The 15410-nt window shown below is 51.6% G+C and overlaps 3 protein-coding genes across 4 annotated transcripts; 1 reads left to right on the top strand and 2 right to left on the bottom strand.

The window, feature by feature from the left end:
* Positions 1-1271: 1271 nt before the first annotated feature.
* On the top strand, positions 1272-3439 carry AAFC00_001820 (uncharacterized protein; the record flags this gene model as incomplete). Its single annotated transcript, XM_069341063.1, has 2 exons — positions 1272-1535; positions 1592-3439. 2 exons carry the CDS (start codon positions 1272-1274, stop codon positions 3437-3439), a joined length of 2112 nt encoding a protein of 703 aa, XP_069204572.1.
* Positions 3440-7648: 4209 nt separating this feature from the next.
* On the bottom strand, positions 7649-8824 carry AAFC00_001819 (uncharacterized protein; the record flags this gene model as incomplete). Of its 2 annotated transcripts, none has more annotated exons than XM_069341062.1 (4): positions 7649-7667; positions 7725-8053; positions 8112-8513; positions 8645-8824. In XM_069341062.1, the coding sequence occupies 4 exons, from the start codon at positions 8822-8824 to the stop codon at positions 7649-7651; spliced, it is 930 nt and encodes a 309-aa protein (XP_069204571.1). The 2 variants fall into 2 exon arrangements, with proteins under 2 accessions (XP_069204571.1, XP_069204570.1); XM_069341061.1 differs by having other exon boundaries at positions 7649-7664.
* Positions 8825-11097: 2273 nt separating this feature from the next.
* Positions 11098-13623, bottom strand: AAFC00_001818 (uncharacterized protein; the record flags this gene model as incomplete). The annotated part of the gene is made up of 2 exons (XM_069341060.1): positions 11098-13458; positions 13591-13623. The coding sequence occupies 2 exons, from the start codon at positions 13621-13623 to the stop codon at positions 11098-11100; spliced, it is 2394 nt and encodes a 797-aa protein (XP_069204569.1).
* Between the last annotated feature and the right edge of the window lie 1787 nt (positions 13624-15410).

Below are 15410 nucleotides of genomic sequence, written 5' to 3'. Positions count from 1 at the left end.
GTGCTATGGTGATGAGGAAGAAGAAGAAGACGAAGAAGATCAGTGCAAGGCCATTCTTTCCAAGATGTGTTTTGCTCTTGTATGAGAACACCTCGGAGTCAGTGGTCGATACAACTGCGAATGACAGGATTTGGAAACCAAGCCTCTTGTTGCTGCCCCTTGGGTAGGATGGCTTCACTGAGGTAGACGGGAATCAGGGCACTTGTTTTTATCTAAACGCACACAATCATGGAGTTATGGCGAAAGACGGGCGGGTTGTTTGGAATATGTACACTGTTCGTCTTCGGTATCACATACTAGGACTGCGCGCATCCTCTCACGATCTATCTCCCACATGTTTTGATGTTTATTTGTTTGTATGTAGCTATCAGAACTAATTGACCTGTGGTATTCCACAGCAGGTGGACATTTGATTTATGCTCGGGTCTAGCCTTTTTACTTGTTATCCATTCTTGAATCTGCAGAGTCTCCCTGCAATGTTTGGTGAGTGCATAGACGGAGTTCTCATATACAGATCGACATACACTTCAGCAGCGAGAGATTGGGTGAATAGGGCAACCCTGTCCTCTCTATGTGCCGCAGAACGTCGGTAGAGCGCCAGAAGCATCCTTCGTGATCTCGCCTTACCGTAGTGAAACTATGAGCCTCATTAATGGTTAGTGTGTGTAGGAAGAGTATGGATTCTACTAGGCTGTTCATAGACGAGGTGAAGTGAGGTGACAGTCAAGCAATTCAGCAATATAGTCTACCATGACTAGAGCGAACGATCGAAGCTTACAGAAGAAGGAAGTGCATGGTTACCTTGGTAGGAAGCGCACCACCACCACCCAACAAAATAGCGACAGCAACAACGACGACTGCAGCAAGAGCAAAGTGAGAAGACACACAGTCAGAACACAGAGACACGACAGAGAAGATCCACTCACTTCTGGAAGATACTGGCTACACTCTCACTGCACTGGTTTGTTTGTGTAGAGTGGTATACAGAAATCTTGGCGGCGTCCGTGCACATCTGAGGGAAGCTTCCAGACACATGTGAAGCACGCCTTGGCTGAGTACAAAAATGCAGAACAACACCTTTAACCTTTGCCTGCAAGCTACTTTTTTCCAATCTTCTCCTACTCATCTACATCAATCAAACACCTTTGATACCCGACTTGATCCAGGTCACCTTCTGCTGCGCAATTCCTCACTCGTGATACACCTTTTCCTGCGCATTTGATACTTTGAAACAGCCACAACCACAATCACAAGCACACACACAGCTCAAAATGGCATCCGCAGAGACGTTTGAGTTCCAGGCCGAGATCTCTCAGCTCCTGTCGCTCATCATCAACACCGTCTACTCGAACAAGGAGATCTTCCTCCGAGAACTCATCTCCAACGCTTCTGATGCCATTGACAAGATCCGTTATGAGTCTCTCTCAGACCCCAGCAAGCTCGACTCGGGCAAGGACCTGAGAATCGACATCATCCCCGACAAGGAGAACAAGACGTTGACCATCCGTGATACCGGTATCGGTATGACCAAGGCTGTAAGTTTGTTTTCGTCTCTGCTCTGTTGTGTCTACGCAATACTGATAGCAGACAGGACCTCGTCAACAACCTCGGAACGATCGCCCGCTCCGGCACCAAGCAGTTCATGGAGGCCCTGACCGCCGGTGCTGACATCTCCATGATTGGTCAGTTCGGTGTTGGTTTCTACTCTGCCTACCTCGTCGCCGACCGCGTCACCGTCATCTCCAAGCACAACGATGACGAGCAGTACATCTGGGAGTCCAGCGCCGGTGGCACCTTCACCCTCCGCCAGGACACCGAGGGCGAGCCCCTCGGCCGCGGTTCCAAGATGATCCTCCACCTCAAGGAGGAGCAGACCGACTACCTCAATGAGAGCAAGATCAAGGAGGTCGTCAAGAAGCACTCCGAGTTCATCTCATACCCCATCTACCTCCACGTCCTCAAGGAGACCGAGACCGAGGTCCCCGACGAGGAGGCCGAGACCGAGACCAAGGAGGACGACGACCAGAAGCCCAAGGTCGAGGAGGTCGACGACGAGGAGGAGGAGAAGAAGAAGGAGAAGAAGACCAAGAAGATCAAGGAGAGCAAGATCGAGGAGGAGGAGCTCAACAAGACCAAGCCCATCTGGACCCGCAACCCTCAAGACATCACGCAGGAGGAGTACGCCGCCTTCTACAAGTCGCTCTCCAACGACTGGGAGGACCACCTTGCCGTCAAGCACTTCTCCGTCGAGGGTCAGCTCGAGTTCCGCGCCATCCTCTTCGTCCCCAAGCGCGCTCCCTTTGATCTCTTCGAGACCAAGAAGACCAAGAACAACATCAAGCTCTACGTCCGCCGTGTCTTCATCACCGACGATGCCACCGACATCATCCCCGAGTGGTTGTCCTTCATCAAGGGTGTCGTCGACTCCGAGGATCTTCCCCTCAACCTGTCCCGCGAGACTCTCCAGCAGAACAAGATCATGAAGGTCATCAAGAAGAACATCGTCAAGAAGGTTCTTGAGCTCTTCAACGAGATTGCCGAGGACCGCGAGCAGTTCGACAAGTTCTACGCCGCCTTCAGCAAGAACATCAAGCTCGGCATCCACGAGGACTCCCAGAACCGCCAGTCCCTCGCCAAGCTCCTCCGCTTCAACTCGACCAAGTCCACCGAGGAGATCACTTCTCTTGCCGACTACATCACTCGCATGCCCGAGCACCAGAAGCAGATGTACTACATCACCGGCGAGTCTCTCAACGCCGTCCAGAAGTCTCCCTTCCTTGACGCCCTCAAGGAGAAGAACTTCGAGGTTTTGTTCCTCGTCGACCCCATTGACGAGTACGCTTTCACTCAGCTCAAGGAGTACGACGGCAAGAAGCTCGTCGACATCACCAAGGACTTCGAGCTCGAGGAGACCGACGAGGAGAAGGTCGCCCGCGAGGCTGAGGAGAAGGAGTACGAGGGCCTTGCCAAGAGCCTCAAGAACGTCCTCGGCGACAAGGTCGAGAAGGTCGTTGTCTCCCACAAGCTCTCCGGCTCCCCCTGCGCCATCCGTACCGGCCAGTTCGGTTGGTCCGCCAACATGGAGCGTATCATGAAGGCCCAGGCTCTCCGTGACACCTCCATGTCATCTTACATGTCCTCGAAGAAGACCTTTGAGATCTCTCCCAAGTCTGCCATCATCAAGGAGCTCAAGAGGAAGGTCGAGGCCGATGGCGAGAACGACCGCACCGTCAAGTCCATCACCCAGCTCCTCTACGAGACCTCTCTGCTTGTCTCTGGCTTCACCATTGACGAGCCCGCCGCCTACGCCGAGCGCATCCACAAGCTCGTGTCGCTCGGACTCAACGTCGACGAGGAGGCCGAGACCAGCGACGAGAAGGCCGGCGAGGCCGCTCCCGCCGAGACCGCCACCGAGTCCGCCATGGAGGAGGTCGACTAGATGTGTGCGCAATGACGGTTGAACGCATGCCATGATTTTTCCCTTCCTAGCATGGGTTTCGTTACACCGGAGATAGTGTTTATTTTCCCTTTTATTAACGCCGTTACGTCTTTTCTAATCGACATTTTTGTGTGTCTCGTCCTGGATGGAATTTTCGGACGGAGGAGAAGCGAAAGATTTTTTATATGGGAATCTTTTTTTCCCTCGGAAGAAAGGAGGAAGTTATGGAGTTTCAGAGACCACTCGGCTGCAAGCATTTTCGAACCTTTTCTTGGAGGGGGGAGGTTTGTGCAGTGTCTGCTGCGGATACTCTAGATATGTGCAAAAATCCAAAAGAAAACAATCCATTATACATTCACCTTTTTATTTCCTTTTATCTTCTCTTCTACACTGTGATCTCACTGTCCTACGGCAACCTTTGCCGGTTGCTAGTAATAAAATGCCACACGTGTTTGGTAGAACGGAAATCTTACAACAGTAAGATAGTACCACAGTATGAACAACGGCTACAGATGAACACGGAGGAGACTTTGGGTAGGGCAAGTGTGATTACCACACTGTATGTATGCATAAGGTACTTGTACATCAGCAGAGATCCAGCCCGCCTCAAACCGATCTCAATTTCACCTCGTCCACATGTCGAGCTCTCGAGCTCTCGAGCTCTTTCCACGGAAAGTCTCACAGCTCATTTCATGAGAAAGTCTCACAGCTCTCTTGCCCGAGACCTTCATTGTTCGTCGCTCTGGGTGCGCGTGCCTTTTGTTTGTGAAGCATCCCGTGAACTGATGTATAGACGACTGAAAGGTGGAGTTCAAGGGAGGACATGGGGCGGCAAGAGGGAGGGAAGGGCAGGCAGGCAGCCAGACACAAAGAGGGAGAGAGGGGTGTTGGAGGGTAGAAAGACGATTGGCGTGGTAATTGGTCACGAGTGCTTGCGGAATTTGGATTCTTGTATGGGATGTCTGGATTGGGTCGTTGGTAGGTGATTTGGTAGGTCAACTAGTAGATTTGGTAGGTCAGTTAGTAGAATCGGTAGGTCAGTTAGTAGATTTGGTAGGTGGGTTGGTAGGTCAATGGGCAGACTTGGTAGGTCAACTTGTTTATCAATCCTTGTCTGACAACTGGAGTGCTCGTGCATGTGACAGACACGATTGTCATCTTGTCTTGTCTATACCTTTTCTCTCTGCAACTTCTTCTCCTCATCCTTTCTTGACCAAGGATCTCAATCTCAACTCGCTGCGCAACAACATCGCAAAGAAGCATTTTGAGAGCAATACTCCGCCACTAACTGCAATCATCGCCGCCGTGCCGGAATACTACAAAACATACATCCTGCCTAGACTCATTACGAAGCCTGTCCGAAGTGCTTTTGGAATCGCTGTCGTCGCTGTTATACACAAGCCGCATCGCTGTCACCACATTGCCTATACTGGAAGCATCTGTGTCTCCCTGTCCTATCACCCCTGCTTCTCTATCCTTCTCCTTCTTCTCCTATCCTATACCCGACCTGGACGGAATGACGGGACTGGATTGAATACAAACATAAGTAAAAAAATAATTAGCTGTTACAAGAATAACCATCATAAATGTGAATAAACTTAAATAGCTAAAGAATCTTTGATTATGTGGATCATGACTCATATATCCTATAGAATATATATGCACTAAAGAAGATATAATTAATACAGGTATAAGCATAGATACTGTTAAAGAATCAAAATTAAATCCTCAAGATATATTCAATGATACTGACTGTACCGGGTCAAATGCCTGTACCGGACTTGACCGGACTCGACTGGACTAACAACTACACCGGAGTAGGCTGGATAGCTGAGACTCAAATCCAGGCGAACATTCTGTTTTCTGTAGGATACTAGACAGAACCGACACATCTCTGCTTAACTGCTCATACTATTCCAAACCGTGCCAGGCCGGTCTAAAGGCACATCCAGTCACACATCTGATCACACATCAATCATAAAGCAAGTTCGAGCTCCCAACTTTAGATCAGGACGCACGAGCTATATGGAGGCAGCTTCGGTTCAGGACGCACGATGTATCTGGAGCCAGGTTCGACCAGAAGCAAGCTCTAGTACAGCCCGCCACTTTCCACATTGCACTTTCTATCTGCCCGCACATTCGACGGCGCCACAGCAGTCTGAAACAAAAGACTCTTGGTTCTGTAACGTCGCGGTGAGATGAGATCCACGTTCGGTCCATAGGCATGTTTGGTCTGTGGCTGGCTCCCTCTATTCTGTATCCTCGTCTGGTCTATAGGCATGCTAAAGCTGTACCCTCCTGCGGACTGAGCCACGGTCGGATCGTGTAGTCACACCAGCCACATCAACCACGTCAATTAGGGATGAAGAGACTCAGATCTGTGATGATACTCGGGGGTAAAGAGGACGTTGTCGCGGCAAGAAAGGCCATGAACAGGACGGGGAGGGAGGAGTAGGAACAAGGGGTGGCATGGGATGGAATGTGATAGGACGGATGAAATAGAATGGGATGGGACGGGGTTATATGATACACGAGAGCTGGGTAAGTACGTAGGGAGGCAGGCATGACAGCAGTAGTCTATAGCAGCAGTAGTCTATAGCAGCATTAGTCCATAGCAGCATTAGTCCATAGCAGCATTAGTCCATAGCAGCATTAGTCCATAGCAGCATTAGTCCATAGCAGCATTAGTCCATAGCAGCATTAGTCTAGAGCAGCAATATTCACAACAACAGTAATCAAACAGCAGTAACGAAAAGACCGAATCCAGCAACGACACGCTCCAGCGTCAAGGCATAGTCCACCTTCGAGACGAGAGGCGCGAGCGAGTGATATACAAACAAACAGACCCTACGAGTCCATACAAACCTTAAGAACGACAAACGATGGGGACATCCATTCTCAAAGCGAGCAACGAGACTCATGCACAAACCTTGAAGTAAGACGCGAGATGCATACCATACCAGCCCTTGAATCGGAAAGGCGAGAAATCTCCACGAGCCAGCTGTATCAAAAAGATGCGAGAAGCGAATTGCGTGGCAGTAAGACCATGGAAGAACGAGAGCGAGAACGATGATACCCTCGAATTGAGAAGCGAAAATTCACATAAAATCTTCAGAACGAGAAGCGAGAGATATACCGACCCCCGGAACAGAGAGGGCGAGAAAGTGAAAAGCGAATAGCATGCATGTAAACCCCCCCCCCCCCATTTCGACAAAACAAGAGCTAGAGAGAGATATACCAACCAACCTTGAGAAGGAAAGCGACAATCACATGAACCCTTTGTAGGAAGAAGCGAGACTCATACATACACCCATCAAAGTGAGAAGGGAGCAAAGTTCGCAAACCATCCCTCTCTCGGAACTGAGAGCTTGTATAAGGAGAGAGATAGGAGACTGTCTCCGTTGCTCTGACAATGACTATCACTACACGGATCGATGGTTGAGACATCGATGGCTTGGATACCGAGTCGAGTCGAGAGCGCCAAGTGACAGTGACAGTGACAATGGCAGTAGCATGCATGACAGGACGAAGGCGGAACAAGGAACATGAACGAAGCAAAGACCCAGAAAGAAAAGGAAGCTAAAGCCTGTTTCATCGCATAATTGTATCGAGAAAAACCGCGAAGAACAAAAAAAAGGAAAAAGAGAACAAAAAAGATTTCCTACACCCTGTGTTCCCTTCCTATTCCTCTGACCACCACCCCCTAGGCGACCCGCCTTTCCCTTCTCGCCCTCATCTTCCCCTGACCTCGCTCTAATGACTATCGCACACCCTCGGCCTGCATCGTACAGAAACAAGAAAGAAAAACATGCCCACCGTTTCAACTCATGCACGATACGACACGAGTGGGCCGGGGGGGGGGGGGGCGATTATGATGACGAACAAGCAATCAGGGGAGCAAGTGATGAGAGGGAAAAAAGAAACGAGCAAATTTTCAACAGGCTCTGCCCGCACAACTAGAATGTCCCATAATCGCCAATCCTAATCTCCCAGCAGAGCATTTGCTGTGCATGACACGAGTGCCTCCTTCAATCTTCTCCCCACCCCTGATTCCCTCGCCCCATCGGGGGCATAGGGAACGCAAAACATATCCGGATTGACCAATACCCGGTAACAGTGATGGAAGAAACGCGGGAGCAAGGACGGCATTCTAGACCATGGCGGGCAAGAAAGCCGCAATTGAGATGTGTGGATGTCCTTCGAGCGCGCTTATCTTCGTCCGAACCTGCTGTGGCAAACTGTGTTAGCAGAGCGACAAGGTAGACAGGGTGAGGATCAAACGTACTTCTGCTTCTTTTCCGCAGGCTTGAGAATCTGGAAGGAGCAGAGCAAGCTCTCGTCGACGCTCATCATGGCACCCGCATTGTCGAATTCGCCGCAGTAGTTGGGCGCACTGAAAAGAGTGACGAGCTGGCGCTTGGAGAAGAATTCGTAGCCATCCTCGACGACTTGATGGGCACGACAGATGAGGTCCATGTCATGTTTCTGCAGGAAGCGAGAAACGACGTCGGGACCGAAAGTGAACGACACACCACGATCGTTTTCGCTCCAGCCAGTGATGTCCTTGTCGGGATCGGACCACAACAGGTCGCAGAGAAGTCCACAATCAGGGATCTCATAGGTAAGAAGTCGGTCAGCGTGGAGCTCAAACAGAAGCAGAAGAAAAACTCACATCGGTAGGGCGCATGACGCGTCTGATCTGTTCCATTGAGTTCAGGTCGGGACTCAAACCTCCGTGCATGGTGAAGATCTTCTCATCAATGATGGCGGCAATGGGTAGGCAGTTGAAGCAATCGGTGAATGTCTTCCATAGCTTGATGTTGTATCTTCTCTTGCACTCATCGTAGAAGCCGTAGATGCGGTTGATGGATGCACACTCGTGGTTGCCGCGAAGGATGAAGAAGTTCTCGGGGTACTTGATCTTGTAGGCGAGCAAAAGGCAAATGGTCTCGAGCGATTGCTTGCCTCGGTCGACGTAGTCTCCGAGGAAAAGGTAGTTTGCTTCGGGAGGGAAGCCACCGTATTCGAAAAGGCGCAGCAGATCGTAGTACTGACCGTGAATATCACCACAAATCTATGTGTACATGTGTGTCAGTGGGAAGTGGCGGTGATGAGAATTGATCATGGGCGGACAAAGAGACCAGGCATCCACATCGATGGTGGGGTCCGATGTGGGGCAGGCAGGGAAGAAGTCATGGTTCTTACCTTTATCGGAGCCTCGAGCTCGAGTAGGATAGGCTGAGAGATGAAAATCTCACGAGCCTTGGTGCAGAGATAGCGAATCTCCGTCTCGAGTAGCTGGACCTGCTTCCCAGGTCTGCTGCCGCGCACCTCGAGTAGTCTGTCGATGATGGAGTCTAGGTCCACCTCTTGTTGATCCGCCATGACGAATTTAAATGAAGGAATGAAAGCGATTGCTGGATGTCAAACGCGGTTGAAGTGCCTGTTTCCTGTTGGGCGACGTTGCCGTTGGCAGCTTTACAGAGCACTGGCTGTCAGTCGGAGCACGAAAGATGGGCGAAGTTTCATCTCTCAACGAATCTTGGCGAGATCATGGAAGATGCAGCAAGTAAAGTCGGACGAGAAGCATGGGCAGATGTGAGGAAAAACCAGTGGCGTGCGAGCGAAAAAGATACAGAAACAAAAGGATAAAAGCTTACGCAGGTCTTTCACCGAGCGCGAAGGCTCACTCTCACAACACGCGCACACACACACGCTCTTCTACACGCACACCTCGAGTGTCGTTATGACGAGGAATGGATCCGATGCTCTTCCTGGCGGTCTGCTGTGTGGCGTTGCAGATGCTGCCTGTGTTGATGGGGGTGAACTTGTCGGATCGACCCGGTGGAGGTGGCTGATTGATTCGATTCCTAAGACCTCCGGAATAGGATGAGGCAAGGAAGAGATCAAGTATGGAGTCGGAAAGGGCGCTGGGCTATGAGTAGATTTACCTCTTTGCGGTGGTAGGAGTCGAGCAACAGATGGATCAAGATTTGTGACAAGGATGTGTCGCTAGAGGAGGTTCAAGGATTCGTCGATGATGTGACTTTGCCGGCGGTCGAGCTGAGTCGGAAGGCGACGTCGATGGGATGGGACGAAAGACGCAGCTGGTCGTGGATGGGTTGACAGCACGAGCTAGGAGCAAGTGGAGATACAGTTGGATGCAATACAAGCGGGTGCAATACCGTGCGATGCAATGCGATGGAATTTGCGGGTTACAGAACAGGTTGTTGATGTGCTGTCGCTCCTGTGTCAGCGGATGAAAGAAAGCATCTGGGATCAAAATACGAAGATGAAACGGACGGAGCCCGGGCTGCCGCTCGCCCCAAAAGGAATGCGCGCCTGCTCCGACTATGCAAAAGATCAAAGAAAAAACAACAACATGATGATCAAGATGATGAAACAGTGTCTTGTCGACGCGGACAGAGTTGAATAGGGACAAGAGCAATGCTGCAGATGGAATATTGTGTTTTTCAATACTCACTTTTTGTATTCTCTGATGGAATTAGTTGTTATGCTGGTTGTTGCATCGAGGACAAAAGTATTGGTTGTTGCTGGTGTAAAGCGCCGTGTGCTTTTGGATTTAGCAAGCGACGCAGGGGAGGAAAAGACTGGGCATTGGCAGTTGACCTTAGTTCACCTTTAGTTAGCACAAGAAAAGAAGCACAAGGAGCACACGCTCAGCTTCTGCTCAGCTCAGCTCAGCCCAGCAGAGCAAAGCAATGCAAAGCAAAGCAAAGCGATGCCTGCCTTGCCCGTCCCTGAACATCCGCCCACTCTAGGACTGCGGAGGAAGCTGATCGCGTCCCATAACGAAGAGCACACGGACCTTCTTGGGTTCCTTTACGAGCACCCTTTTGCCCTCACTCGCTGTACTTACCTTACCTTACCTCAAGGTAGTACAAGTACCTTAGGTACCGCAGTGCCTTAATGACCTTACCTGACCTCAAGAGAGGAAGCAACGACCGCTTCTTGCCGCTGACCAAGGGGACCGGACCTGTACCATTGTAGGTACAGTACAGTACCTCGTAACAGTATACGTACGACTTGCTCGTACTACTACAGAATAGTACACTATCATTTCTTACTCCACTTTATCTCAACGCATGTAACACTTTCAGTGTCTTATAAAAATGAGCAAAATGTCGCACATACAGGGTTCGAGAGGCTTGCGTGACGTGCTTGCGCGTCCCCATCAACTTGCTTTTCCTTTCTTTTTGGCCTCGTCCTGTCTCTTTGATTGGATGTAGGGGAAAACAATACAGAAAGACTTCCTCCTCCCGAGTAGTGGAATACCTCGAGCAGGATATATTAGAAACCTCGGGACCGCGAGAGAACTTCGTCTTTTCGCGACCTCTTCTTCTCTTGCATTCTACTACGCTGCAGAAACTCTTTGGTTTGCATCGCCGTGACAAAACGCCTTAAGTATCCCCCCTGTACAGCTTTCCTTTTGCAAACTCCTTCGCTATGCCTGTGGTGAACAAGATATTGCCTGCCCCGCCCGCTTTGAATAATGATGTCTTTTTTACCGCAAAATGTTGAACCCGCACAAGCAACCCCTCCAACGCCTTGCCGCAGTGGTAGGTGGGGTATCCAAAAGGCCCCTCCTGGTCATATCGACCGAAAAGATGAAACGAAAGACAAAAAGAAACACATGATCAACCAAGACTCCTCCCACCTACTGCCACGCCCCTGCTCTCTGTTCGTGTATTCGTTCCGTTTGAACTGTATTCTCTGCTCGCTGTCGTCGCCTTTCCCTCGTTCCACTTGTCGTCGCTCAGCGCGGTCAACCACCCGCTGCCGAGATCACTCTTGAGCGCCTCTATCTTCTGTCGGTACAATTCGCTGTTGGCGCCCACCTCTTCCTCGTCCTGTGCAAGACACGCGTCGTCCTCTCCTTGCTCTCCCTTGGTGTCCTCTTCTGCCTTGTGCGCCACCGATGTGTCCAGTCTTCTCAGATGAGCCGGAGACCTGCTCTCTCGCTTCGACGACGTATGCCTGGTATCGTCTTGCGACACCGCGGTCGTCGCAGCTGCTACACCCGTCTGGGCTTGTGAAGCTGGCGATGCGGCGCTGGTCGATAGTTCCACAATCCTTCTCCTTGTTGTCTTGCGTCGCCTCTGAGAGGCTGTCGTTGGGTCCGCAGCTTGCCTCGACGAAGCGCCCTCGGCGTGCGAAGGGCCGTCCTGCGCGCCCGAGTGCACACGCGATTTATGCTCTGCAACCACCCTGGTCTCGGTGGCCGGGTGATCTAATCGGAGCACTGGCGTCGCAGGTTCCAGAACACGCTCTATCAGTTGTCGCCGTTCGCCGTACGACGGACCGGTCGCATCGATGAGTATATCCTCGCTGTACCCGGGTGTGGAGCGGAAGAGGTTGAAGATGGTGACTCGATAGTTTGGGTGCGGGCGTACAAAGGGGTTCTTGATGACGAAGACACTCCGTATCTCGGGCATCCTGGTCAGCCTCGCCAATTCGGTAGGATCTGTCAGCCTGTTGTCGCGTAAATCGACTGTCTCAAGACTGGGAAGCCGCTCGATGCCGGCCAATGAGACGAGACGGTTCGACCGTAGGTTCAGTGTTGTGATCGCCGGTAGCGGGTTGCGCACGAGCGAGTGTAGGCTGTCTATCATACAGTTGGACAGATTTAGTGCGCGCAGGTTTGTCAGTGTCGCTAGACTCTCTGGGATCTCAGTGAGCAGATTTGAAGAAAGGTCAAGTGAAAGCAGAGTGCTGGCTAACGGCGCGAGACTGTGCGCGGTGATGAAGGTCAGTCCGTTGTCGCTGAGACTCAAGTGGCGAAGGAATCGCCATTTCGATGCCGGTAGTATACCGAGTGTAAGTAGGTTTGACGAGCTGGTTCTCGGTGTGCTCGAGTGAATGCTGGAACCTGAGCTTCCCGACTCACGCCTGAACTTGTGACCACTGCGCGACGAGTACCCGTAAGACGAACCGTGACGCGAGCTCGCCGGTCGGATCGGTGATGTGCTTCGCTGCCTCGATCGTGCTACCGATGCCTTCTTCCCGTCTGAAGACTCTGTCCGTGAAATGAGCAGAGCCTGGGGACTGCCGAGGGAGGCTCGACGGCCGTCGGTCAATGGCGAGTTCGGAGCCGAATTTGACCGCGACAACTCGCTCTGCTTGACACTCGGGCTCGCGGATGGCCACATAGCGGCTGGCGAAGAGGGCACAGGGCCCTTTGAAGACCTCTTGCGACGCTTATCCATGTCATCAAGCACTATGCCGATTGTGAGATCTGCAAAGTCATCCACGCTGCCCCTCTTGATTGTGAGACTACGCAACTGCTCCGACATGCGGTCCCAGCCGAAGAACTGGCGGAAGTCGAGATCGCATATTTCGAGGGCGCTGACGTTCTTGAAGGCGAACAAAGGAACGGCGGTATCGAAGGGGAACTCCTCGTATCCAGTGATGAGACGCGACTGAGGATCGGGCGACAATCGCAGACACGGCACTTTGGTGAAGGCCGAGTAGAGGTATTTGAGATCCTCTTCCTCGAGCGCCTTCTGCTTCTCCAGCTTGTTGGCCGTGTTGCCGATGGTGAAGGTCGACCAGACCGAGGACATGCTGGACATGACGCTGCGCACACTGGAGACGGAGTGTATCGAGTCGCCGTCCGACGAACGTCCTCGCGACTTGGGAGCAGATCCTTGGAACGAGACATAATTTCCGGGAGCGACTTCATTGTGTATGTTCTCCAGCCGAATGTTCATGGGCCCGACGAGGATACCTAGCTCTTCAAAGCGCGACAGGAGGTAGAACAGATGATGGGGGGTGAGGTTGAGTTTCACGGGTTTGAGATTCTGGGAGGTGAAGCCCCAATAGGGCAGCGAGAGCGCGGCGGCAATGGTACTCGAGGCTGAAGAGGGCGACGAAATGGAAGAAGGATTGGGCGAGGCGCCAGCCGCAATGGCGGTGGCATTCTGCGACGAGCCTCGTCTCTGCAATTGGAGGGCATTCGCGAGGGCTTTCTCATGCGTCCGGACGAACTGTGCTAGATTCTTCAGGTTTCACCATGTCAGAGCGCGACCTCTCAACAGAAATCAGGGTCACCTCTAGTGTCCCAGACGAGGCGGCAATTGGATATTCTACGTGTTTGTTTCAGGGAATCTCCATTCGGGCTGCACGCTCACCTTGACGAAGTGAGGACCGTTATCAGCGTCCATCTTTTGTTTCTGCCAAGAAGCGCACGAGTTTGGGCCAAAACCTAGACTCGGCCGCAGAGTGCTGATGTCGTGAGAGGCGACTCAAAGGCAAAAGGAATCGCGCTCCGTACAGGCGCAGCAGCGTGAGCCTGACGGGGGGGGGGGGGGTAGAATCAAAGGTCGTCGAGGCGAGGGTTATCAGTGTCGTTACAGGCAAAGCAGTAAAGAGGCAGCGCGCTACAGCGTGTATGGCGGGGCGAGTAAAACGGAAATCCAGCGAGCGCGGCACGAGTAATGTTACAGGTGAGATGGTGGAAATAAAATGTTGCACGGGAAATGGTGCTGTGTGTGTTCTGCTACTACTGTATGGTGAACGTGGAACAGTTGCCAATTTGAGGGAGCGGAGAATTAGGTCTTGTTGACTGTGCAGAGCCGCATCGCGAAGTTGATGTTTCAGCGCAATGATTATGTAGAGTGCATGTACTGTTCGAGCAGCTAGGTGGTTGATCTCTACAAGATTCCACTGTAGGCTTCGCAAGGCAGCTTGGTGAGCCCCAAACCTAAGCGGAGTTGTGTGTCATGTGTGCTTAGAGTGCCGTACACTATAATCTTAGTTCCAACGGGGTTCCTCTTCTTGATTGCGAGGACGACAACAAAACCGACAGAGGAACGGGGAGGATTGATTACAACCTAGACCTTGACTACCACCTCACCTTATTCTTGTACCAGCTCAGCGAATGCACACACTCCTGCCTCTGCGCAAGTATCAGAGGGAGGCAGCTACTATGCCGCGATACATGACACCCGACATTACCTCATGCTTCATAATGCTTGTTTCGTCTCTCCAGTCTAGGCCAGCACTGCATGTGTCATGTTGTAGCACGAAAGGCAAAGTACATTACTCTTGTGTTTCTCTTCTATCTAGACGCACGGGGAAACAAATCCGGCCACCCAGACCTGGGGACGGGCTTGGCTGACTTGCCTCTCGTTACAAGTTCTACACTACCGACTTCACCCGGTGTTCGAATGGTCCCGAAGTGGAAATCAAGTAGCTGTCACTGAGCGGGTTAAGATAAGGCATTGGTTGATGTGTCAAGGTAAATTGACCACTCGGTAGCCAATCACTGCTTCTACCCGATTGTGCAACGCAAGCAGAGAGAAAGGAAATTCTGCAGTCAAGTGATAGGTCGGTCGTTATTCTACGGTAGCAGCCGGATAATCACATGGTATGGTATACGACGTGGGCTGTAATCTACCACGTCTGAACCGCATTGAAATCAAACAATTGCAAGATTCGGAAAACGCAAGGAAAGTGCACCCAGTATTGGTATGAGGTTCTTTGTACATGAGTGGAAGAAAATTACAAGAGGCCTTCTCTTTTTTTTTCCCGTGCACGATGAATGCAACGCACGATAAGAAGATGCCGGCAATCGAATTCTGTTGCCATTCATGTAGGGCAATCGCGTTTGTATGGAAAGGACAATAGCACGCTGCGTGAGGCGACGTGACTCTACTTGGCCTTGGGCTTGCTCTGGACCGTGAAGCCACCCTTGAAGTCGTCGGCAGAGATACCGGTGATGGGCTCGACCTTGCTCTCCTGTTGTTGCAAAAGCGCATTAGTAGCTGCAACGGAGCTAAGGCAAGCGCGATATTTCCTACCTTGAGGTATGCATCACTGGCTTCCTGGTATTCCCGGTTCATGGTAGGTGGGTCTCCACGAGCGAAGTAGCGAGCGAGACCGAAAAGCACAGCGGTGAAACCGAGGCCACCCATGACGTACATGAAGACCTGGGTGCCCTCACCTGGAG

This window comes from Neodothiora populina (assembly GCF_041146345.1).
Source record: "Neodothiora populina strain CPC 39397 chromosome Unknown canker_contig_13, whole genome shotgun sequence".
NCBI classification, from domain to species: Eukaryota; Fungi; Ascomycota; class Dothideomycetes; order Dothideales; family Dothioraceae; genus Neodothiora; species Neodothiora populina.
The sequence above is the reverse complement of the archived record's forward strand: the minus strand, read 5'-3'. Positions and strand labels throughout refer to the sequence as shown.